At 36.8% G+C, this 27,285-nt stretch overlaps 1 protein-coding gene across 1 annotated transcript in view; it reads left to right on the forward strand.

Annotated features, from left to right (window-relative positions):
- brinp2 (bone morphogenetic protein/retinoic acid inducible neural-specific 2) overlaps window positions 1-27,285 on the forward strand; it is a 309,436-nt gene that overhangs the window by 201,650 nt on the left and 80,501 nt on the right. The window contains exon 6 of the mRNA XM_047369231.1: window positions 12,142-12,378. Within this exon, the coding sequence (XP_047225187.1) occupies window positions 12,142-12,378 (237 nt within the window). The remainder of the gene's footprint in view (window positions 1-12,141; window positions 12,379-27,285) is intronic.

Raw genomic sequence — 27,285 nt, forward strand, 5'->3', positions numbered from 1 at the left:
TCCCTCTCTGAAGGCTCTTTTTTTCTTGTTAAGCAGGTCCTTCAGGTAACTGGTGATCCAAGGTTTGTTATTGGGGAAGCATCTCACGGTTCTGGTGGGGATGATGTTATCCACACAGAAATTTATATAGTCATAACCATAAGGGCCTTCAGAGTTTGGATGGATGTTTCATTCTACAAATGCAGTAATTTAAGATGTTTTTTGTTTTACATTGATTTTATAATAAAAAGGAAGGGAGAACCCTATCAGGACCAGGGGTAAACTTGTACTTCTATTCTCTTCAATTAGCTTGATGGCTTTCATTTTTGCCCTTTCAAAGCATTTGTCCCTGGGAGCCAAGTGGATAAAAATTTGGTTGTAAAGTTGTTTCTATCTCATGTAGAACTAAGTCAAGTCTGCAATGAGGTATCAAGTCTCCTAAGGAATAATTATGGCAGAAACTCAGTGCTCTGCATGAGACCATTTTTAAATAGATCTCATAAATTTTCTTAATGTGCTATAGAAGAAGTCATTCTGTGCTAGCCTCTTGGATGGGGGTTTGCCTCTTCGTAGTTCCTAAATTCATCCAATCACTACAAACATGCCTCTTTATAATAGGATAAACAGCTTTAAAATTCTGTTTTTGTTTGAAATTCTGCACTGTGGATTAATAAGTTATTTAAAAAAAATATGAGACGTTTTGAACAGAAAGCTGTTGCACAACATTGTGGTGACAGGATAGACACTTTAAAGCGTTGTGCTGTACTTTTTTCTGCAAGAGAAAAACTGTTGTTTTATGTTCCTTGACATCTGACTCCAATACTGTATCCATGTGTGTTTATGCAATTGTTTATGTTACCTCTTCTGGACTTTACTGTTTTAATAACCTAGCTTCTCAATATACTGCAAGTCTACAGTGTGAAAGCCAGAATGGAGCAAACAAAAGCAATTCTGGAGCAGAGGAGAAAGACACAATCAAGCTCACAGCTTAATGTAACTCCATCGCCAACTCTGTCAAGCCTTCTTTTTTCAAGTGATCAAAAAGAGAGGTGGGGCAACTAACAAGTCCTTTTTAGACACATTTAGTTCTGTTCTGTTTTTTTATTTATTATTATTATTATTATTATTATTATTATTATTATTAATTATGGTCTTAAACTTTTGATAAGCTAATGAACAGTCTTAGGTGAAATGTTCGATTAACGAATGATGTTGAATACCCATTCTACTTTCTGCATCTAACAGTGTTAAATTCGTTTACTTGTTACATTTTTGTCAGTCTTAAGATCTTGGAGATCAGGAGAATAAACTGTTCCAGTGTGTGCGTATGTAGTACCATCTTAGGGGTTCGTCATTCAGGACTTGGTTTGTGATGTTCTCAGATCGAGACCGCAGAGAGATTAGGTGTAAATGAGAACAATGGAATCCCAAAAAAGGAAAGAAAATGAGTCTTGGCTCATTGCTAAATGAGCTAGGAACCCTGACATTAATATATTAAAGCTTAATACAAGCCAGTGACCTTAGATTTAGAAAACAATTAATAGTCTGGTAGAGTTAAGCAAAGATGAGGATTGGGATTTGGTAAATACTACCAAAATTTCAGGTTATAGTAAGGATTAGGTTTAGAGACAATACAGTTACGGCTTAGTGTTAAGTTTTAGTCTTTTCTTTGTTACACTGCAGTGAAGACTTTTTTATTTTCCTGCACCATATAAAGTAGTCTTAGTATTTTTATCCTTCAGTCAAAGCATTGAAACGAGCTTTTGAAACAGAATCCTCAAATCTCTGTGTTTTGTTTTTCCAATGCTTATTACCTTCAAAATGAAACCCTCCAAGCTATTAGTTATACACCACTTTTGTGTGTGTGGGCAGTACACTTCAGTATGTGTTTACCGAGAAATCCATCAAGAGTCTTGTAAAAGTCCGGTAACAATAGACAGAACTGTGTGGGAAGAGGTGGCAACTCAAAATATACCAGTTGGTGGAAAAATTGGCTGATGCATCAATATGCAATCTCAAAGCTTGAGAACGTATTCTTGCTCTACACACACTGTTCTTTTAGTGAGTGTTAGGTGAAACCTTTAATACAGAGCTAAAAATATATGATGACTGCTTGTTGAATGTGTCAAAGAAAGATTTATGCAGTACATGAGATTAGGATTGCATGACATCAAATTTGTGAGATGAAACAATATTTTAGCCAAACTTTTAGAAAAACTCAGAATCTTTCTTTGTTTCAGTTTTTTCAGGAATCTACAGTCAGTGTAGAATATTGACTAGTCTATCAATTATGGATTTGCGGCCTTTCTAAACCTCATTTCAGCTTTATATGATATGTTAGTTCGCTCTTCTGGTCCCTCAACTGCAAAATATTTGTAAAGTCTGCAAGAGGGACTATAATACTCCCAGTCAGAGGGTGGTGCCAAACACAACACACAAAAAAGGTCAGATCGTGACCAAAGAAAGACAATCAGTTTGTTTTATCAGAAATACAGTGAGAAGAGATCTGTTGTTTTTATAGTGTGCAATCACCTAAATATCCAGGGGCTCATAATAGCTTACGCTGAGAACAACTGGATAACAGCATTTTACATGGTAGATTTTAAATTGGCGTAAAATTATTTTGCATTTAAATATTGCAAGATCTTGCAGTTGAAGATCTTAAGGCTACACAAGATCAAGAGTCTTCTTTCTGGCCACTGAGTTAAAGTTGTGAATATGTAAAAGATTTAGAAAATAAAGAAATGAACAGGTTTTTTTTGTTTAGTTTTTTTTTGCAGCACTAGTGGCATTTATTTTGGTTATTTGAAAGTAGGCAGACAGGAAGTGGAGTGAAGAGGAGGGACAAACATGCAGCACAGGTCGCCGGGGTCGGGACTCGAACCAGGGACAGCTGAGTCATGCATTCTACCGTTACGCCATGCGCCATGCCCTATATGAACTGTTCTGAAGCCAAGTATTAAGATTGTAAAAATAATATTTGCAGTTAAGCCTAAAATTATTACTACTCCTGGTAGATTTGATTCAAAGTTATTTTAATTCATGGCTGTACAGTGGTGCATTTGGTAGCACTGTTGCCTTGAGGCAAGAAGGCCCTGAGTTTACCTCCCAGCCGGGGTCTTTCTACAAGGAGTTTGCATGTTCTCCCCGTGCATGCGTCTTTCTCATCAGGTACTCCAGCTTCCTCCCAAGGTCCAAAAACATGGCTGCTAAACTGGTCTCTCTAAATTGCCCTTAGGTGTGAATGAGTGTGTGCATGGTTGTTTGTCCTGAATGTCTCTGTGTTGCCCTGCGAAGGATTGGCGACCTGTCCAGGGTCTACCCTGCCTCTCGCCCGTAGACTGTGGAGATAGGCACCAGCTTCCCTGTGACCCACTATGGGAATAAGCGGTATAGAAGATGAATGAATGAATTATTTTAATTCAACCAGTAAGTAAGACACCCATCTCAACAAACGGAGTACAACAAAAAAATAACCAATCTCTTTTATTTTACGCTTTATTAAAACAATTGGATCCCCAAAATTATTTAGAACCCTCTCAATAATCAATGGAAACATTTTTTATGACATTACACTAGTCTTAACTCTTGCTGACTAGTTTTTTGCATTTCTTCACTGGTGTTTTGACGATTAATCTTTAGAGATATGTTTTTGAGGTTCTACGATCTGCTATCAACCTAATCTTTAGCTCCCTCCATAGATTCACTATCAGATTGAAGTCAGGACCCTGGCTGGGCTGCTTCTAAACATTACTATTACCATTCAAAAGAAACATGTTGGCTAAATCATAAGATTACTTTAAACCTAAATCTGCCAGGAGTATATATATTTTGGGCTTAGCCGTAACCATAAAATTTGGAATCCAAATTTATATTTCTTGTTTTCTCAACTGATTAACGGATTAATGTTGTGGGAATCAACAGGCACTTCTGTCATCTGAAATAGCAAACTACAAAATTAGATATTCATTCATTGAATATCTATTTTAAATAAATCTGTTATTTTTTTAACCAAAACTCAAATTTTTAAATAAAAAAATAAAATGAAAACAATTCTAATAAAAAATATATTTCAAGATAACAAAGATAAACATGAGCTTTTTGTAAGTAACACATATCAAGTCAGTTTCTTTTAAATGTTCTGCTTACACTCTTAGGATATTTATTTTGAAGCCCAAGAAGCGCAACTAGAGAAAAAAGATGTAATTCAGGAATCAGCTACCTTTTTCTATTAATTGATAATTTTTGTATACAAATGATCAAAAATTGTTTTTTATATTTAGTATTTCATTTGGAACTGGAATCAGGTTTGGAAGTTTAGTGTTGTGACAACACAACAAACTACTTTTGGTGGCCCTAACACATTTAGTTTTGCCCTCACCAAACATAATGATGAAGATGAACAACTAAGCAGACACCAAATTAAAACTGAGACAAAACAATTATATTTACTGACTATATTCATTTGTCATATCAAATCAGCCTGAAAGTGTTTTGTAGTGCTTTGGTATATATACTGTCATTTTCCTCTTGTTTTGTCATGATAGTTGCACTTCTGATAATATTTAACAGCCATACTTTAAAATATATTTTTCACGAATTTGGACTACCCTCCACAATAAGCACAGACATACAATTCAATTCAATTCAAAGATACTTTATTGATCCCTGAGGGGAAATTAGAGATCCAGTACAACCCATCCAAAGAGGCCACATTAGGTAAGTAGAGGGAAAAAATCATATTTCATACTTTATCTCTTTTTTGTTTCATGCTGATGATTTGCCTTTTTTCACATATACTCCACCAGAGCCACAACAAACACACCTCTGTTGTCTGAAGAGCAAAACGATGAATCTTATATTTGTCTGTCAGTGTCTGTAGGAAGCCTTTTTAGCTTCACGGTTACAGAACAAATGTCTCACAGTTTGTGTCACTATCCTTTAAACATAATGTCTAACCTTCCTATTTGATCGGGCCAGTCAGTGTATGTTCCAGTGATGCTGTGAAAATGGGGCTTTGAAGTAGCTGAGCAGCTTTGTTTTCTGTGGCAGGTCAGGACTGTTTATGCCAAGCTCTACAGTGCACAGAGAGGGTTACAAAAATGCATGGTAAAATGTCTTTATAGCAAATATTCAAAAGCGGTAAACAAACATCACCTTTTCCCACATGACCAACCACTCTTCTGTTTTTTCTTCTTCATCTCAGATGTTTAAATTTTAACTGGATGTGAGGTTAAAAGGTTAAAGATAGATTGTGGAATTAGAATTGGGTTTTTGAAGAGCGACACCATTTAAAACTCCACAGAAAATGCTGTTGTGTAGGATAAATACTATTGATTTTTCACCCTCAAGCTTGCAACCTTCTCCTAAATACTCCAAGTTTAAAACTATCAGCACATTGATGAGCTCAGTAGACCCACTTTATGATTAGAATTTAATCAGGGGCAGCTACCAGCTTGACGGGCAAATACTGAGGGCCAAGTTTATGTTCAGTGTTATTCTTTATGACTATGGTAGGATATGCTACAGGCCAGAGAATACAAGGCTAGCATAATTGTAGGTAAACCTATTTGCCTACTTACCATTTCCTGTAAAAATCTGCATTTTCTTATACATGTTTTTGCATAAGTATCCATTACCTTTGATCATTTGGCAGTCTGCCATGTTACATATACAAACTGCAGTGTATTTTATTGGGATTTTATGTGCAAGCACAAGAAACTGCCTTGTTATGAAGTAGAAGGAAAATAATTCATGTTGTACAAACTTTTTTTACAAATAGAAATATGAAAGGTATTGCAAGCATATGTTTTTGCTCCCATTTTATCTGGTAACTTTATATAAAAGCTTTCAGATGTCACTTAATTAGTAATTAGAGACAGATTTAGTGTAGACAAAGTGTTCACAATTCTGTTCAGGCTGCACAGTTGTAAACCTAAGTGTTTGAACAGCAAAATGTAGACCAAGGTACACACCTGACAGTTAAGGGAAAAAGTTGAGGAGACGTTTAAAACATGGTTAGATTATAAAACCGAACTTTTTGACATCTTAAGAAATATTGTTCATTGCATCATTTGAAAATGAATATGGCATAACTGCAAGCCTAGCAAGACAAGTGTGTCAACCTCAAACTGATAGACTTTGCAAGGAGAACATTTAACAATTTCATTGATAATTGTATTTATTTATTTATCTAGAATCATTTACAGAAAAGACTGACCTCAAAGAGCAAAAATTTACTGCACAATATTATAGCTTTTTTTTCCAGCTGACTTCCATCTGCAGTCCCAGTGGTAGATACAAGAAAGACCAATAACGAATACAGTAATATTACAGAAATTAAAAGATTAGGAAAAAATAACAAAACACATGAAATTCCAGATTTAAAATTAATTACAGATTAGACAAACACCTGAGATTCCTATGGTGACTCCGGAAGAGCTGTTGAGATCCACAGCTCAGGTGGAAAACTCAGAACATCAATTAGTTATGCACTCCACAAATCTGGCCTTTTTAGGAGAGTATAAGCCATTCTTAAAAGAAAGCCATACAAAGTACAGTTTCCAGTGTGCCACATCTAGGGGACATAGTTAACATGTGAAAGAAGGTGTTCTGATCAGATGACTTTTTGGATTAAGATTTGGACATACAGACCTTAATTGTGCACTTTTTAAAATACAGAAGCAAAAATGTGACCACTCTGGGAAGGATGAAACAATAGAACATGTTATTTTGGAATGTCAGAAATATGGGCAAGAAAGAAGATTTTATAAGGAGAGAATTTGAAATTTTGAAAGGATTAAAGAAACATTTAGACATATTGCAAAGGAACCTAGGGAGCAAACATATATAAAATATTATATGATTTTTATAAAGAATTATATTATTTAATAGAATTTGATTACATATATTATACAATCAACCTAGATATTAATCCATGTTGATCCACACTCCATGTCAGTTGGTGGCGGTGAAGCACACCTTCAACAAGAAGAATGAATTCTTACCAGAGGCATTACTGAAGATTTAACAGTGCAGCCTGTGCAATGTTTTATTTATTTATTTATGTTATAGCACTCATTTATAGCACTTATTTATGTAGTAGCACTCAGAATTGTTGTCTGAGTCAGATAGCAATATTTTATTTGAGAATGTATGGTTGTTGGAGAAAGAATATTAGGACTGTCTTAGTTATTTTCTCTTGTAATAAACAAGCTTTTATCTTATGTTGTACTCCAGTCTGTTAGGAATCCTGTTTTGAAAAATACTAGTTTCTAACAAATGTATTTACTGGTAGTATATGGGTTTATGCAAGCACACGGATAAATGTACAAGCCCACTTTTAGCTAGAATGACTCCATTGCCTGCTGACAGCTGCGGGGTGGCCTTCATCTGCCACAACTTTCCTCTAAAGCTCCATAAACAGGCCTTTAGAAGTTTGCTGGAATTCCTTCAATAGCAAGAGCAGGGCATGGGGACAGATGCTGTAGGACACTTGTGAGCTCCTGCAGGGTGAGAGGTCTGTCAAGTGGCTCCCTCTGCTTAGGTCTAAGTTTGGGCAGTCACTGAAACAAATTCTCAGCACACAAGCTGCTTCAGTATACAGCACTTTATGAATCATTCATGTGCTGCTTGTGTGCCAAATTTGTTACTGGTCTGTGCTCTGACATCACAGCTCTAGATGTCTCGACAGTAAAGGTTTCAACAAAAGAAATAGATATGGGGAGACATAGAAAGAGAGCCAGCTGGATGTTTATTTGGTAAAAAAAAAAAGGTTTGTGGCTTGGAGGCTTTTTACCCTTTAAACTGACAGACCTGTTGCATATAACTCCCTCAACACCACACGGGCCTTATCTCTTCAAAGCATTAATGCTTTGCACTTTTTATACATGCACAATATGATTGACGCTTTTGTGTATGAGCACAAAATTATCTCAGGAGAGCATAAAACGGCTAAGCTGAGGTGAATACACATTTTCCATCCTGTGCAACAAGTCAGCAGAAAATTCAAGTCACAGTCAGATGGAAGCATTGCTACCAAAGAGGAAAACGAACGACAGAAAAAAAAAAAAGAATGAGGCTGAGTATGTGATACATGAGCATCATTGCCAGTGTGTGCATTCTTGCATACAATACATTGAAGCCAGGTCAATGGGAAACTCTGAGGCCCTGAGAACAGGACCACGGGCCTAGACTACCGATGCCATCTCCTGCAGAGACAGGAGGGCATTCCGGTGTAGTGGACTTAGCACTCAGAAAAGCAAAGGCTTAAAATCAGCACACACACAGTCACTCAAAGACATGCACTGATAACAGAGAGGTAGTGATCATGGGTTGGGTTTAAGAGCTTCAAATTGCCCAAAATGAAAAATGTGACCTCTGCAGGGGATTGAGAGATAGAGAGACAGGGAACCTTGGGGCTGCTATTTCTAGTCTACTGGAGTGATCTAAATCTGGGGGTGGATAGAAGCAAAGTCTCATGGGTAATGACCCTAAAAGGCCCCATCAGAAGGAGGACACCCACAGGTTTTTCATGGTGGTGACTGGGGACCTGGTGTGATAAGGAGAGAAAATACTGAAGATTAAAAGCAAGAGATGGGATTTGTTTATCGCTGTTTCAAGCCATAATGGCACAGAGGTATAGTGTTTAGTGCAGTTTGGATGCTTCCAAGCAATTTGTTGTATTTAGGGGCTTTCTGTGGGTTGGATGAAGGGATGGATGGACGATATAAATACCTGCACATAATTCCAACCAAATAGAATTGTCAAAGAATGGCATAAATTAAGCTTTTTTGTCAGAAATCTTTTCAATAATAAACTGTTGCTTAGGCCAAAATTTGACTCTTACCTCTATATCTGGATGTAATTACACTTTGAAAATATCACTAGGGATAATTGATGGCTGTTTGATTCATTAACAGATTAAATGATTGTCTCAATGCTTTATATTCCCTTTACACGGAAACATGTAATTAATACATCACCAATGTTAGATTAATTAGAATTTGGCCTCAAATAGGCAGCAAATTAGTTTAGAACTCAGTGAAAGGTAGCCTGGAGGGGCAATGATGAAAGATCCTTTTTTGTTTTCATCTTCTTTATCAACATCTCCTTTTTTAATTCTAGTTAAGGAATATGGAAAATGAGAAGTTTGGGAAGTTGAAGTAACAACAATTTTTTCGTTATATTCCTAAATACCTCTCAACTTTACAAGTAATTTTAGTCATTGCTACATTTCTTATCACATACATTTTTCCAGTTGTCATGACAGAAAGCTGAAAACGTTTAGTGCATCATGTGTCATGCTATTATACATTTCCCCTGCATTACATTAGCGTGCAAAGAAGGCTAACATCTCATTTTTATTGATCTGAACCTGTAGCATTTGTAATTTGATATGGGAAAACCACAGGCATGAGATCTGCACATATACATACAATATATGGTGCAAATATGAAATGCTGCTATGTAATTTGCATAAATGCTACACACATATTGTAACAATGACCCATGCTTTTAGTTTGAAGTCTCTCTACAGTAGTTAAAGTTTACTCACCTCAGAATGCCAAAAGCTTGGGCTTGCTGATATAGAAGGGGAGTTGGACCTATTTTCTAAATTTTCTTCCTTGGAGGGGAGGACTCATACAATATGTACAACACATTATAGCTTCATTCCAAGATATTCAGGTGATCATTAGGCTTGGTAAAGAACAAAATACAATGATGACATCACAGTCAAAGTAACTAGCTTTTTCCTGGCGCAGTTGCCACATATCCTTTACACATAAAATATATATTATAAACACATCATAAGTGACACACATTCTTCATAGATGTGACAGAATTTATTTTTTCATAAAATGCACTTAGTTTCTTTCAGTCTAGACCCATGAAAAATACATTTTTAGATATGTCAACGCACAGAGCGAGTAAAAAGAAAAAGCTTGACAGCAGCTTAACATTTAGGGAACGTTACAATCAGTGTAACTTTTAAAAGATTTATTTTCTGGTAAGAAAAACAAGGCAATAAAACTGACCTAACCCATACTGGCTTATCTAGGTTTTCTGCCTCATGACATTTGAGGTTGTGTTATTTTCAATCAGCTACATTCTGCAATTTACACTTATGTATCTTTAAACAGGAATGTGCAATAGGCATATATGCACAAGATTGTCCTTGATGTTACCTTCCAAAAAGGTTAATTTGGTCTCCATTTGATTATTAAAGTATATACTACATAAAAAAAGTCATCATGTGGCCTTTTGTCTGCCACAACATTCCCAGTTCACTGATAGTCATGAGGGCATTATAGTGTTGTTGGGGTTTACGTCAGTCTAAATAATATAAAATGGCAAACAGAGACTAATGTTGCACCTACAGCACATTCCAGTTTGCATTTTTTACTCATTTTGGAAAGGCAGACGTGAGTGTCATGCTGATCATGGCAAGCATTCACTTGAATACTGATGTACTGCTGCAGTAACGATGTGTGTCAAAGGTGAAAAGCAGCAAGGTGAAAAGAGGATGACTCACAGGAAAATACCCACCTAACAGCCAAGCTAAATAATTTGTCCTCAGTCTACATGTTCATAATGTTCTTTTTAAGAAAAATAGCCAAGTTGGACAGACAGAACCATTTATGTATAAAATGACAGTAGAGCCAAGTGATGCTTGAAAGCTCATCCAAACTTTTCAAAAGGATGCTTGAAAGTTGCCTTTGATGTGACTTCAATTGTTTGACTGTGGTGTAGAGTTATATTTAGCAGTCTGGTTTAGTGGCTATACTTTTTCATCATGTAACAGCATTGTACAAATCCTCCTACTGGTGTGACATTCATGGATGTTGCTCAGTACATTATCAAGAAAGACTCCTCTTATTAATCATGAAACTAATTAAAAAAACAACAGAGGAAGCTTTCTGCAAGTCATTCCACATTCTCATATATTATGTGCTGACATTCAAAACAAAACAATATGTCTTAGAATAACAACATTTATATTATATTACATTTAGATTACTTCTAATCTTATCAGTACAATTATTCCATAAAACATTAAAAAGAAGAAAACAAGGAGATGCACCATCAAGGCAGAGACAGAGGGAGATAATGACTTATGAAACTGGAGTGTTACTTAGCTGTCTCTCCTAAACTGAAGAAACTTCTGACAATATTGGAACTGGTGCATGTGCACTTACACATACACACAACCACATCAACACCCACTCACACCAACCGTATCGCACCAACTAACCCACTGAAAAGTTAAAACAAAAATGTAAAAAAGGCCTCAAAGCACCTGCCAAAACATAGAACATGGAAAAATGTGACTAATTACATCTCTTTCCATGCCAGTAAAAGAGAAAATACCAAAGAAGAGATATGCATATTCATAGCAGGGCACAGCGGGATTGACTTGGCGGCTGAAAATAATCCAGAAAGAGCTTGTGAAGCGAAGAGAGAAGCAGCTTTTGACACAAATTAACAATTATTAGACAGAAAATCAGCAAGACAGGGATGGACTACAGACAAAGTCAGGAACACAGCGTGGGGTTCACACACCAAGCTAACCGCTGATTTCTGAGAGATGTCGATATGCGTACTCTTCAGCTTATGATGTGGCTCAATAAGTGGTTAAGTCAGATCTTGGCAATATGATTAACACTGCACGTTTTCATTCGATTTAAACATTGAATGCAGCAAAATGTAACTTTTAGATTTGCAAACTGTTAAATGAAATGGATTCCAACCTTTTTTCCCAGTAGTTTAGCACGTAAGTGCTTCAGCAAACTGCAAAAACCTCTGCGGTAAAACGCAACTTAATTTGTGTTATTTTGCCGACTCAGTTTTATACATTTGGGTCAAACATAGGCTGATCTAGCCCTAGGTGTTCTTTATGTACTTTATTTCAAGTTGTTTCAAATAGGTTGAATATTCAGGAGCAGTTTTTAAAAACATATTATTTAGAATGAAATCTGACATGATGAATGCTGGAAATTAAAGTAAAAAATCTTTCAGCTCCCTGCTGTGGGTAGAATTATAGCCTGTAATTCTTTAGAAAAATGCCAAACAAAAATACTATGTTAAGAATGTTCTTTTTCATGCTGAAATTGCAGCTTGCACTCTTAAACATATTTATTTTAACCTTTGACTTCATGTCAGGTTTGCAGGATGTCCTGCCAGAGTTCCTCCGTGGGCGTTTTGTGGAGGCGGCCCTCAGCTACGTAGCATGTAACACAGAGGGTGAGCTTCTCTGCCGCAATAACGACTGCTGGTGCCGGTGCTCTCCCAGATTCCCAGAATGCAACTGTCCTTTCACTGACATCAAAGTCATGGAGGAGAACCTGGAGAAGAACAAAGCAGGATGGAACAACTTCAATCAGGAGTTTATGGAATCAGGTATGTGGAGGTGTTCTTTTCAGGCAGTCTTTTGGGCTGACATTGAATTATAAAGGGATTGTATTTAATAGTGACTTTGTTTGGTGTCACAAACTATGGTAAAGAGACCACATTTTATAATTTTATATAGATTTTCAGAGTAAGTTTAAGATCTGTCTTTTTCAGCAAGTATCTTGCTCTGTAAATTAGAAGATGAGTCTGTGATAAAACTGATCATGGTGGAGATGCTAACAAAAACTCACACAGGTATGGTGCATTTTAATGCACACATGTCAATTTGTTTGCATACATAGTTGTTAGGGGTCTTAAGGAGCTCCTGTAGCACAACATCTTGCAATATTAAAGTCCCCTGATGTTACCTGTCTAACTGAACTATGTTGCTATCCAGCAGCTGTCTCAGTGTCACTTTGTGTTGTGAAGAAGGTTTATGCTATTATTGCATGCTTAAGAATATGAAGATGGGTGCTTTTCTTTTTAAATCCCATTGTATCTATGTAAGTCTTATTTTTAGGACAAAAAGAAAATACTTCTTGAGTTGCCTTGTTGTGTTGACAGAGTTGGGTAATAAAAACTGTTGGTCTTGTTAGTTAACAACACTCGGTTACATAAACATCGAGGGGGCCCCCAGCACTATTCTGCTTTGTTTGTGTAGCACCATTTTGAGTACTGGGAAGAAAAAAGAGGTGAGTTACAGACTTGCTAACACTGCTAGAGTAGCATCTACTTCCCAGCCTTAATCAAAACCTAACTAAAGAGCTATTTTTTAAGGAATCTAGACCATGTTTCATTATTTGCTGTCAAAAATCTTAAATACTTATACTGTGTAAACACATATTGGTTGATTCTACACTGATGAGATAGTATTTAAAATATAGTTTGATATTTATAAAACACTTATTTTATTGGTAGAAACACAGAAAGGAGCTTTCCAAATGTTTTTTGGTATTTGGATGACATTAAATTGAGAAAAGCGTGAAAACTGAAATATGTGGACTTCTCAAACCTGGACTCAATATTTCTTTACATATTACATTACATATTATTTGAAATAATGTATTTTTATTCATTGAATGACAAATGGAGATTCTTGATTCCCCCCAAAATATTGATTACATCTCAGATTGTTCATGTGAACCCAATATTGATTATTCACCCTAATTGTTGTGGATGTGTTTTTCCTCTTTTCTGACAACAATATCTGGATATTTTAATAGATTGTTTTGTATTTTTGTGTGATGAATTTGTTTAGATGCTAGGCTAATCAGGTATAAAATATAGCTGTAAAGAGCTGTGAAAAGTGTGAAAAACTTTACATTTTAAATTCCAACATATTGCAGCAATCAATATGTGTTTAAAGTGAAAGTTTCTATCCAAAATATAGAAAAACAAGAGCTAATTCATTTCATCCTCACGTTTATTTTTAGTATGATTTCTGGATTAAACTATTAATACTCAAAGATATTGTCTTAGATGCATTTTTTTTCAAAGAACTAATTATTGAAATAAAACTTGAAAGTTATATCACAGTTTAGGAGTTTGACTTTAGATTCTATGCAGCTGTAGTGATAAAATGCCACTGCTGCCTCACAGTTGATGGCTGTCGACAGTGTTGCGGTACATAAATAAGAGAGATGAGCTGTGGACAGCTGGATCGGGGCCGTGTTGCATAAGTTTGTTAAATTCCAGTTTCAGATGGAGCAGGTGGGATGGTGATGATTTATTGCTCCACGCTGGAGGCAGCTTGTGTTACCAATGTGTTTATACAGGATGTACCTGTGAAGTGCTGTTGTGATTACGTTAATGATAATTACTCATACAATATGGCGATAAACAGAGATGATTATTGCTAACCTACTTGGTTTATACCTCACTTGCTGTCATTTTATTCATGAAGATACAAATTATAGTACAGCTGGATGCTCATCTGAGACGTTTTATTTGCACCAAGTAGTTCGTTTCACTTCGTGCTAGGAGGAGCAACTGGTGATGTACCAACTACTTATAGAACTATTTTTCTTTTTGTGTTCAGAATATAGAGACCAAAACCTTTATTTATGTTTTGTCTGATTGACAAACTTTTTTTTATATCCTCTCCTTTCACTGGGATATTTTCTTTTTCAAATTAGACCCAGAAACTAAGGTGTATGTCAAATGTTTTTTTTTTTTTTTATATACAGGTCCTTCTCAAAATATTAGCATATTGTGATAAAATTCATTATTTTCCATAATGTCATGATAAAAATTTAACATTCATATATTTTAGATTCATTGCACAGTAACTGAAATATTTCAGGTCTTTTATTGTCTTAATACGGATGATTTTAGCATACAGCTCATGAAAACCCAAAATTCCTATCTCACAAAATTAGCATATTTCATCCGACCAATAAAAGAAAAGTGTTTTTAATACAAAAAACGTCAACCTTCAAATAATCATGTACAGTTATGCACTCAATACTTGGTCGGGAATCCTTTTGCAGAAATGACTGCTTCAATGCAGCGTGGCATGGAGGCAATCAGCCTGTGGCACTGCTGAGGTCTTATGGAGGCCCAGGATGCTTCGATAGCGGCATTTAGCTCATCCAGAGTGTTGGGTCTTGAGTCTCTCAACGTTCTCTTCACAATATCCCACAGATTCTCTATGGGGTTCAGGTCAGGAGAGTTGGCAGGCCAATTGAGCACAGTGATACCATGGTCAGTAAACCATTTACCAGTGGTTTTGGCACTGTAAGAAGGTGCCAAGTATTGCTGAAAAATGAACTCTTCATCTCCATAAAGCTTTTCAGCATGAAGTGCTCCAAAATCTCCTGATAGCTAGCTGCATTGACCCTGCCCTTGATAAAACACAGTGGACCAACACCAGCAGCTGACACGGCACCCCAGACCATCACTGACTGTGGGTACTTGACACTGGACTTCTGGCATTTTGGCATTTCCTTCTCCCCAGTCTTCCTCCAGACTCTGGCACCTTGATTTCCGAATGACATACCAGAATTTGCTTTCATCCGAAAAAAGTACTTTGGACCACTGAGCAACATTCCAGTGCTGCTTCTCTGTAGCCCAGGTCAGGCGCTTCTGCCACTGTTTCTGGTTCAAAAGTGGCTTGACCTGGGGAATGCGGCACCTGTAGCCCATTTCCTGCACACGCCTGTGCACGGTGGCTCTGGATGTTTCTACTCCAGACTCAGTCCACTGCTTCCGCAGGTCCCCCAAGGTCTGGAATCGGCCCTTCTCCGCAATCTTCCCCAGGGTCCGGTCACCTCTTCTGGTTGTGCAGCGTTTTCTGCCACACTTTTTCCTTCCCACAGACTTCCTACTGAGGTGCCTTGATACAGCACTCTGGGAACAGCCTATTTGTTCAGAAATTTCTTTCTGTGTCTTACCCTCTTGCTTGAGGGTGTCAATAGTGGCCTTCTGGACAGCAGTCCAATGAATCTAAAATATATGAATGTTAAATTTTCATCATAACATTATGGAAAATAATGAACTTTATCACAATATGCTAATATTTTGAGAAGGACCTGTATATCATTTGGCGCACTATGCCTTGTAGTTCCTTGGACAATAATGTCTAAAATAGTGGTTCTTACTACGCTCCTGGAACAATTTTCCAAACCCCACAGAGAGTTGGCCATTTTGGATCAGATCCACCATTTTCTCTCGTTTACACACGTCATATCTGAGCAAATTCCTCCTACAGCTTTTGACTTACAAAATGACTCAGTATGCTCTTGGAGAATCATTGGGGATGAAAAGTTTTCAAAATCTTTTGGGTGCATCAAAGCATGTGGGTGTGGCCAAGTCCCAAAATCTGACTTCTCACCATAAAAGACGAAATTGTTATAGCTCCTACAAGGAAAGGCACAGAGACATGAAAACTTCTGTGACCGAACAATATTCAATGGTCAAATGCTGACATTATCAAAGCCTCGCCCCCTGAAAGCAGGAAGTGTAATGTTACACATTGGAAGGTCCATATTTGAACTGCTTCACCTAATCAACAAGAAACTCTCCCCACTGTCTCAATTATTGAGAAGTTTGGCTGGAGGCTGTGGTTGTGGCAGAGTGGTGAAGTCTGATGTCACGCCATGGCCTTTAGCTCTAACATTACACATACATGGTCTGATTTACTCCAAAATGAATATTTTGGATTATGTTGGAATTTGGATCAACGGTGCCGCCTAGGAAACTTCAAAAGCTTTATTTCCCTCATACATCATCAGATCCACACCAACTTTTGCGTGCATCATCGTGGACAAATACTAAACACATTGGCATGGTCAATTGATGACATCACTTTAGCCCCGCTTATTAGAACAGAAAGTCACGTTTCACTGTTGGATGCCCTCCTTTAAAACTCTCGCTCATACAAGCTTCAAGCTAATGACAAAGAACAATGTGGTGTTGAAACCTACTCTGAACAGTGACTGTTGGCTGGACCAAGTGAGAGTGGCAGAGTGGCCATTTTAATGCCTCGCCGTTTGCATATGGTCGACTCTAAATCACACATGCATGGTCCAATTTACTCCAAAATTAATATTTTAGATTACGTTGGAATTTGGATCAACGGTGCCGCCTAGGAAACTTCAAAAACTTTCTATCCCTCATACATTATCAGATCCAGACCAAATTTTGTGTGCATCATCATGGATGAATGCTGAACACGTTGGCATGGTCAATTGAAGACATCATTTTAGCCCCACCGACAGACAACCAAATGACAGGCTTTTTTGAGCAGCAGACGTGACGGTGACATGGAGCCGGCGATGGTGGTGGCGTGGAGCTCCTGTGGTAGCTACACAAGCTGAGCGGTGCTAAGCCGTGAGGATCGCCCAATGCTGCTTGTAGCTTTAATTGTAATTCTTTCTATGTAACTCACTCACTCAACAGTTATGTTAGGATATTTTGATTCCTTAGAAATGTGCTATAATTTACTAAATACACTTCATATAAAACAGTTGTATTTTTACCATTTATTTCCAAGGGACTATCTGACTCAGAACATAGAACTACAAAAAGCATTCAGGAAATTTGCATCTCGCTTGACTGAGGATGTTTGTACGGGGAGGTCTTTGCTGTGCTGCTAGGCTCTTGTCACATTGCTTCTGCTCTGTTTTAATTTAATTTGGCTTATAACCTGTTTCTTTTCTACTGCCAATAAATCAAGTCCATACACTTATCAAGTACAAAATCATCTTATTCCATAAGTGCAAAGCTTACAGAAACTGGTGATGAAATAATTAATTACCAGTGTTATTGCAATGTGCTGCACTAAGTCAGATCTTTCCCACATAATGGCTGAGCCTCAGCTGAGCATTCCCTAAAAACAAACTGTGGACTGGATCTGGATTGACTTGCCCTTTGGTCTGGGTGTGGACTTTGAGAATTTGTGGTCTAAAGCAGAACACATCAATTGCCCTCTAAACATTTTATTTTCACTATAACATTGTAAATAAAATTATTTTAAAGAATGTTTTTTTACATTTGTGACAACATGTATAAAACGTTAGTGTCCGTTTCTTTCAAAAAGGCTACCTAGCAACCTTTTGATATTTAATGGGTAAATCTGTTGCTCAATGAACTTACTGGAATATGGAAGAAGTAGACCAAATGTGTCAGGATGAAAGTTAAGCGTTTAGCGTTGTTGGGCCTCACTGGCAGAGATTGTATCAGATGTACAATCTCCAGTTTCGACATGCTGGTCTGCTTTATGAAAACTATCTGTCACAGAAAGAACAGTGCAGGTGTGTGATGTAATGATAGCAACGCTGCAGGACAAGTCAGGCGTCACTCTTTTAATTGGCTGAAGTTTTTTTTTTTTTTTTTCTTTGCTACATCTCAACACATTACAAGCTCACCTCTTAATGACTTGGAAGGTGTATGCAAGGTTTAATTGGAAACAGGTTTGTGGCAGCTTGCCTCACGTTTTGTGAGCGTATTGTGTCTCCCTGCAGAGCTTAGGTAATTGTGTGCAAGCTGCAGTTTGTGCAGCAAAGCAGCTGAGTGACATCAGAGAGGTAAACTGGCTTTCTGTGCTTTCATTTAGACTCACCTTGACAGCACTTGATTTTGCAAAGTTGCTGTTTTGCTAGATATTAAATCTTTATAAAATTACACTCGCAGGATGTCAGAGGAAAAATGGCAAATGGTTTGTGAATTGTTCATTATTTCCTTTTTTCATTGAGCTGATATTATGGATTTTATCAGGAAGCTAGCTTTTTGCTGTTTATCCCTAAAATAATCCCATAGTGCTTTGAGATGGTTGTGTTTGAGTACTGAGCTGAAAATGTCAGCAAGGACACATAGCATGCACAGGGACAGAACAGGCATACGCTGTATTGCCAGGGGCATTCCTGTGTGGAGAGGCTCATCAAAGTTTAATCTTATTTTGGGGAGCACACAAGTTACAGTTACTCATTCATACTCTAGCAACAGCTGCACATGAGGGAAATTTGGAGGCAAAATGAAAATAAAAAGATAGAGGAAGGAAATCTACATGGCAAGTGTTTGTTTCTGAGTTCTGTATATTTATCAGTTTTCCCTCCTTTTGTGGCTCTGTGCTTCTGTTGCTGATCTTTTCCTTCCTCTTCTCAGTCAAACATACAGTGTCCAGAACACTTATTAGTTCACTTGGTAAAGATCTGGAAGAAGATGTATGTGTTTTTTAACTTTATTTAAAATCCCCTGGTACTATGATGCCATGTGTTGGGACCCAGCCATGGTTACAACATGAAAGTCCGGTACAAACTTTTCTGGAAATTTCAAAATAAATCGCATTAACCTACAGCCTGGAAAAAGGGGTAACAGTGGACTTCCCGTGACATCACTGTCCAAATAAAACCCAGTTTTTCCAGACATCCTGTCTCTTCTACGCGGGTCCCCCAGGGGTCTGGACAGAGAGACACAGCACGCCCTTTTGTTCACTGTGGATGTTTTCTTCAAACTTTGTCGCCCTGGACAGCTTTTCTAATCTAAACATTATTTTTGTTTTATGAAGTTTGCTTTTGTTTGTGTTGAAACTCAGCTATTTTATTGCCAGCAGATTAGCTGTAAGCACATGTGCTCAGTTTGTGTGATCTGTGTTTGTGTATTTATTTAAAGTTAAGACAAACTTTATTTAAAGCGTGATTTTAAACACAGAACATCGGCCATAACGTGCCATCCGTGCTTATGCATTTTAACCCGTTTATTAGTGTTATTTTAAAGGCATATGTGTGATTCTGATGATGAGCTATAAGCTTCTTTTGTTAGCTTTAATTGGTAACAGCTAAGAACACATGCTTGACCGCTAAAGATCATTGACTCAAAAAGGTTGTTGGTTTTCAATGCAGTAAAATAATATTTCCCTAAATATTATTTTACCAACCTTGAAAACTAAGTAAACACCATTAAGCCCATTTCTCCAGAAAGATTTGGTTCTTATTCAAAATAATATTTCTTTAAATATTATTTTACTAAATAAAGGCAGCTAATTAAACACGGTTGAGAATTGGTCACCCAGAAGGTTGGTTTTATTCAGCAAATCATTCTTAAAATGTTATTTTATTAAAATAATATTTTGACTGATGACTGACTGCATTGTGAAGGGTTGTCTAAATGTTGCTGATTATTGCTTAAGTTGGTTCCAAGACTAACTTAACTTCACTTCCAGAGTCTTCAAGATAATCCTTGGTTTTCAAACATAAATATTGCATGGTAATGTTGCATCACTCTTTCGGACATAGTTTTCAATCATCTTTGATCAACTTGCTTATAATGTACATAACCCATTAGTCTTCCTTGTTATTTAATTATGCCTGGTAGTTTAGTTGGATTGTTTTAGTATGGTGAATAATTTGTTGATTGAAATATGTTTGGCTTTGAGTTGACTTATTTTTGTTAATAAATTCTTGTATTTTAAGAAATTGTGTGAATTCATTCCATGTGTGTGCAGAGTTGTGCTGTTCAATAATGCCAGAGCTTGGCTCATCCCTTTTGATTTTGTCCTAATGCCACCGCCTTATTGGGCTGGTATTCACAGGGCAACCCTTAACAGACCGAAATATTATTTAAGAAATATTGAAGTATTAATATTAAATATTAAATAATATATTCATAATTACAACACATGTACTCTAACAAGGTTACCAGGGCATTTGGAGATGAAACAGGCCAATTATTTGAGTGTACTTTAATTAAATTAATGAAAATCAAGTTAGATTTCTAGTGGTATTCTAAAAAACTGGCACATCCAGTGACATCATTTTATTAAATTAAGTAAAAAGGAAAAATTTATTTAAGATTTACATTTATAAACAGGAGCTACTGAGAATAGTCCTGTGCATAAAATAATAAAATTGGAAGCTTTTATTAAGGGTAAAAAAGTGTTTTGAAAAGACCTATTGGAACGGTTGAATATAATTTTTTTGCAGTTTTGAAACCATACCTTATTAAATCTTTGTTATACCCTTTTATGGGTAACCAACGTATGCATGAATTAGACTGGGTAAAACAAGTTACATCTTTGTCTGTATTCACTTCATGTTAGTGCAAACTGTCACAGTTGATCTCATAATGAAATACAGATAGCAGTTGGAATTAGCACATCAATAACATGTCAGATTCGACATGCAACCCATTAGAGTGGCTCTTTGAGACATTAACTCAGCTCACACAACGAACAGGGGTTCTCAGGCACTGAGCATGAGGAGCGTGAGGATAGGATATAGCTAACAAATGAGGTAACTCAACCATGAAACATAAGACGGAGCCTCTAGGTAATTAAGATTCAATTCCTGGCTCCAAGGGTGGGCAGGAGGTGGTGTTAGCTTCACAGTCAGAAGAAGACAGAGGGAGGAAAAAAGAGCTTTCCATCTACATCTGTATTCACTTCATGTTGGTTAGGGGAGGTAGTGATCATGTTAATACATTTTAATCTTCACAGTATTTTGAAAACCTTTGAGCGTGTTCAGCGTTAATGCAAATACAATAATTTAATTTGAGGTTTCCACATCCACGTGGTGTTATAAACGGCTTTTGGATGAATGTATACAACTAACCCATTACTGGTGGCTTGATGCCCCATGATCTGAATATCTCTAGTTTGTGCACCTTTTTATGCCCTGTTCATAACAAGATGCTGAACACATAAATTTTATTTTATTTAATGTTGTTTATTAAAGGTTATATAGTTACATGAATATAAGTATGTGTTTGTTGGCAAGACGCATTACAATGTGTAGGTTTCCATACTTTCTATGCTTCTGCATAATCAACCCTACTAACAATTGTTGTGTCATTTAGTGTTTTGATGGAAGTTAATTTGCTCTTCTGGAAAAATAGTGTAAAAACCATAAAAATAAGTAAATCTTTTATTACAGTAGCATAAACTTGTTGGTAGTTCTCTTTGTTTTTTGTCTTTTTTCTTTTTTACACCTGGGGCACAATTATTGGCACCCGCAACTATTCATGGACAGCAAATGTATCTGACACATTTTTCTTTTATTCATACTTTGAGTTAATCCTAATTTCTAAACACTTTTCATTAGTAATCCAAAACGTTCTTTTTCCCTGGGAGTACAAATCTGACATAACACAGAGGTCAAATTTTCTAATACGCTGGTTGTGGACCTATATTTATCTTCAGCCTCACATAGTAAGTCAGTAAGGAAGGTAAATGTATCTAGAAAACAGTGGCGATTGCTCTAAGACTGCAAGGGAAGCTCAGCTTCCCCTAAAATGTCAAAAAATAAGTGATCAAATATACACTGTTGTGTGTACATGTCATTGACTAAATATGTGCAACAACGCGCTCAACTTTTGTTCAGAATCAGCTTCTTATCACTGGTAACGATGTGGCTTTCCTCTCACTCATTCCCGCAGCTTCACAGGGCTTTAAACAGTGAGTTCAATAGCGAAGCAAAAATGCTGGGCTTTATCCCGCCCATCAGACGTTCAGCGTCTCTGGGGGTCTATGGGGCAGTGGGCGGGCCTCGGCCTGCCCGGACACTCAGCTTCTGCAAGATGATTGGATGATCTGTCTGTGGCTGAATCCCTTTTTGATTGACAGCGAAATGAGCGAATCAGCGATCTTGAAATTGACCTTCCCCTCCTTGAAAGACCAGCATCCGCCACTGCTAGAAAACACAATTTTAGAAAACTGAGCAAAGAGTTGCATCTTGGACTCATCGAGTTTCCATAACAACAATTAGTGTCGTTAATGTGCCCCTGGGCAAAGCACTTAAACTCAAGTTGCTTACCAATCAATGTATAAATGTGTGCGTGTTTGTCAGTGCAATTCTAGTGTAAAGCATCAGTATGACTGGAAAAGTCCCATATAAATTCAGTCCATTTACCATATCTATAAGCCAGCCATTTATTTAGAGGCATCTCAAGAAAAGCCTTTCAGGTCATTCCATCATAAAAATGAATGTGTGGAGTTTGCTAAATGTCATGTGGATTTTAACTGGAGTTGTGTGTCTTGGTTACATAAGACAGAAAATTTGATTTTGGCAAGAAACACTTCAGGTGGTCTTGGTGTGATACTATAGATGAATACATAAAAAAGCATCTCATTTGCAGTGTGTAGTATGTTGAAGGATCTATGATACTGTGGACATTTGTATCTTCCAAAGGGCCAGTGAACCTTGTTAGAGTGCAAATCAACACAGAAGTGGTTCACCTGACACAAAATTAACCTTCCTTCATGCATCACAGCTTTCAGACCTAACTCCTATAGAAAGTCCATGGAATTATTTGAAAAGATGATTGAATAAGGTAGGTGCCAAGGCTGAAAGATGAAGATACATTGTACAAAAAAGGGAGTTATTGAAGAAGACAATATAGAGTATATCCTTTTGGCAAATGTTTTTTGTGTAAAGCATTGGCAATGTATTGTTGATGAAAATTTAGAAAGTGCCTTGGTTTATGACCTGATACTCCCCCTTCCTGTTCCTCCTGGTGCAGCACTAATTCATGTCGGGGTTCAGGGCAGCTGGCTCTGTGTAGTCTAAGAGGAGGCCACTCTGTCAACATGTCAGGGGAAGAATTACAACAGGCCTTACATCTATCCCTCCTAAGTGAGCTCTTTTCGTGGGAGTTACCTTGAAGCTGTTATAAGAGAGTTCTCTTACTTTGTCTAGTCAGAACGGTTTGGCAGGGCTCCTGAACACGTGTCTGACTGTAAAACTGCTCTCCCTTATCAAGGTTGGAATAAAGCTGATTTGAGTGATGATCATTGATCTCTCCCTTTGGCTAATATGAATTTTGACATAACAGTATAAAATGTGTTAAATGTTGGATTTTTTTTCTAAAATGTCCAGAGTTCAACAATTAAAGATGACCTTATTTAAGGCTTTTTACATATATTTACCAGGGTTCCATCTGTAAATATATGAGGGCTGAGATGTTTTAAGTTTTCACGGCTACTTTAGCTTCAAGTTTAAACTTGAAACTTCCAATTTTCCTAGGCTCATAATAGGCTTTTCTTAACAATTAGCCCTCAGCTTCAAAGAGTCATTAGTACTGTTGCAGACTTTTGTTCTTTCTTAGTTTTCTCGCATAGGAAGTTCAGAGCAGATGTTTGTTACGTACTCCTGCTCATTAGTAGACTAATTATAGAACAGTACATATTGACCACGCAAGGATAAGTTCAGACAAGCATTTAAAAAATGCCACCATTGTGAGAAGCTGCTGTATATGCGGCTTCACGTTGTGAGTCAGAGTGTTAATTGGATGTTCCTGCGACTCCAAGATGAAATACTGATGTCAAGTGTGGAAACATGTTAACAACATGACTATTAGGATAGGTTGTCAGGTTATACATCAATCTCCAACAGACTGTATATTAAATATCCCAACAAAGACCAGTTTTTTGTGACTTCTTTGAAACCCACTAAGTCTCTGTAGCAGAGCATAAAAAGTCTACATGCCCTTGTTAAAATGCCTGTTATTTGTGGTGTAACAAAATGAGACCATGTTAAATCTCTTTTCTAACTTTTTGTGACACAAATCCTGTCATATTTGGTTGAAAATAAACAAAGCTGCAAGAATGAAACTGTAAAAAAAAATAAAAAGCTGCAACAGCCAGTTTACAATGGTGTGCACACCTTAAACTAACATTTTGTTGAACCCTTTTCAGTTGAATTCAACTCAATTCAAAAATACTTCATCAGTATTAATCCTTAATTACCCACGTGATTTTTTCACAGATCAGCTGTACTTGTGCTGAGATTAGGTTACACACCTTTTGTTACTAATTAGTTAAAAGAAAGTGTTGGATGGGTACGAGGACTTGTTATCACTCATGTAAAAACTTTGTGCTGCAAGGCACCTGCACTCCGCTTTGTATCATGTTCTGATATGCAGCCCTCCTGTGTGTGAGATCACCGTTATCTATTTCCCATGAGAACCAGCCTCCTTTCATCCTCACACACACACATATACACCCTGTCTGAATTGTCTGTTGAACTGTGCATATAAATAAAGAGATAGGGTGTCAAAACTTTGTAGTTGCACTGCAAAGTGGGCTACCCTTGTCACAAGTAAAACTGACTCTGTATCGTTCTTACCTCTGAGTTGACTGAATACTACCTAACAGAAAGTATTTGCACTGGATTTTTTTTAGGGGTATCGGACTAAAAAACAAAACATGTTCATACATCCTATGTTGTGTATTGAAAGAACACCCAATCACACTGTCAAGGACAGTTAATGACGCAAATTCCTCACCATTTTTTTTATATTTCATCCTGTTTCACTGCGATGAATGAAATCTTAGTGAAGGCCCGATCTGGATTAATGCTGTCTGCACAGCCAAATCACTCATACAAAACCTGTTTTTTTTTTTATTGCATTGCTGACATTATTGAACTTGATCCTTCTGCTGTGCAATCAATAAATGTCATGTTGACAACTCTAATAATATATTATGAACAGTTAGCACTGTATTGTGCCACTCCTCCTACTGTGTGATACCTTCATATCAGTAATAGGCAGAACTGCTTAACCATCCTTATTATAAATGACAGCCACATACCACAGCTGAGGGTTGTTTCTTTCCTTTTGTGTTTCCTCACCTTCTCTGTTTTTCTTTATAGGTCTCCACTCGTCATTTTGCATCGGATTACAGATTATTTGATGTTTGTTTGCCTCCATTATGTCAATGGAAAAAGAAAAACATCCCCCAAGCTACCCAATCTGTTTGATACCCGGTATCACCCACAAATAGCCTTGGCATGGATTCCTCTGAATGCTATCAGGACTCCACTGCTTTGAATGTCTGCCCAGGCTGTTGATTTAGCACATGTACTTCCTGGATTTCTTAAGAAAATGACACAAGGGGAATTTTTTTTGTCCTAAAGATAGATTTTAACTCAACTAAAGATTTTCTACCTTCTCATCTAATTTGCTTCGTTTATCCCACTGCACAGATGTTTGGGAATGGTGGTCTCTGCTTCCTTTACATCTCTTTCTTAGTTTGTTTTTGTTGTCTTCCCATACATCTGTCCTTTTTCATTTCAGAAAAACAAGGACAGAGCAGAGATATGTGGCATCCTTTCTTTTCTGGAATGCATTAGATCAGAATCTGGATGAGAGGTTTTCCAGAAAATCTTGTTAGTTGGAAGAAGGGGAACCTTCGCATCATGACCTGTTTAAGACGATCACTTAAAGCTTGAACCAGATAATTACATAAATGTTCACTGTATTAAAAAGACATATAACCTTTGTTTTTCACTAAAATCAGACACATTTTTTGTATTTTATATTAAAAAAATGTATGCTAAATGCCAGAATAATGAGAGAGAACGTTTTTAGATAACTTGTTTAACTAGCCGCAAATTCAGAAATATACATACATAATACATACTGTAGTATTTGCTAGAATTATCATTTCAACTATGATTTGCATCCTACTTTTGGGTATCCTTCCACAAGCATCTCACTTTAACCTTCTGACAGAACTATAACTTAGTCAGTGATTCTTACTTTCCAGCTTCTGCCAGTATCTTTACAAGGTCTTCTGCTTTACTGCTGTGGTTGACACACAGATTTTGCATGAAAACACGTTCATCTCTGGGACAGAAAACCCGTATCCTTCCTGAATTGCCTGTTATATACTACCACATAGCTGGTTGAGTAGATGGCAACACAGGACCTTTAGTCATCAGGAGATTGTACCCAAGGATGAACCAGGTTTTCTGGAGGTCCAAGTCCAAAATTTGCTTCCTATATCTTGTTTGATTTTTTTAAATTTTCCCCTAATGTGTTGAGGTGTTGTCTTAAACTACATCAAGTGTGCCTCTGTTTCACTCCAATTTTGTGAATTAAACAGAATAGTGAAATAATCAAAATCTTACAAAAACGTTATGTTAAAAAGGAGTATTATTAAAAGGTATATATTATTTAAGTAAATATTTCAGTACTTATTTATGTATTAATTTATTTATGTATTTATTTCAATAACTAAATTTACAAAGTGGAACACATATAAATGATTTACATACAGACTGATGTTTTAAAGCCTTTATTTCTGTTAATTATGATGATTTTTTACTTACAGCGAATGAATACACATTTTAGATTAAAATATTACATCAGACTAACCCAATTTTAAAACAGAAACTAAGGCTTAAGGAAAAGTATGTTTAACCTGTCTAAAGGTTAATTTCTAAAGATACTTTTAATCTGACAGATGATCCTTATCTGAATGCATATTTTAATTTATTCATAAGAAGACTCTGTATGCATGTATATATGTTCCAATGTATGGAGAAGTTCCAGTCTTTGCTTTAGCGACACAAAGGCAACTTCTGGATATATACGGATTCTAGTTACTTGGTTGTTACTTGGTAGCCAAATTACAGGTTACAGATACAAGATAGTGTGTTTGTGTTGTTTCTATCTGAGTCATAGATAAAACAAAAAGAA

Source organism: Girardinichthys multiradiatus, chromosome 6 (genome assembly GCF_021462225.1).
Source record: "Girardinichthys multiradiatus isolate DD_20200921_A chromosome 6, DD_fGirMul_XY1, whole genome shotgun sequence".
NCBI lineage: Eukaryota > Metazoa > Chordata > Actinopteri > Cyprinodontiformes > Goodeidae > Girardinichthys > Girardinichthys multiradiatus.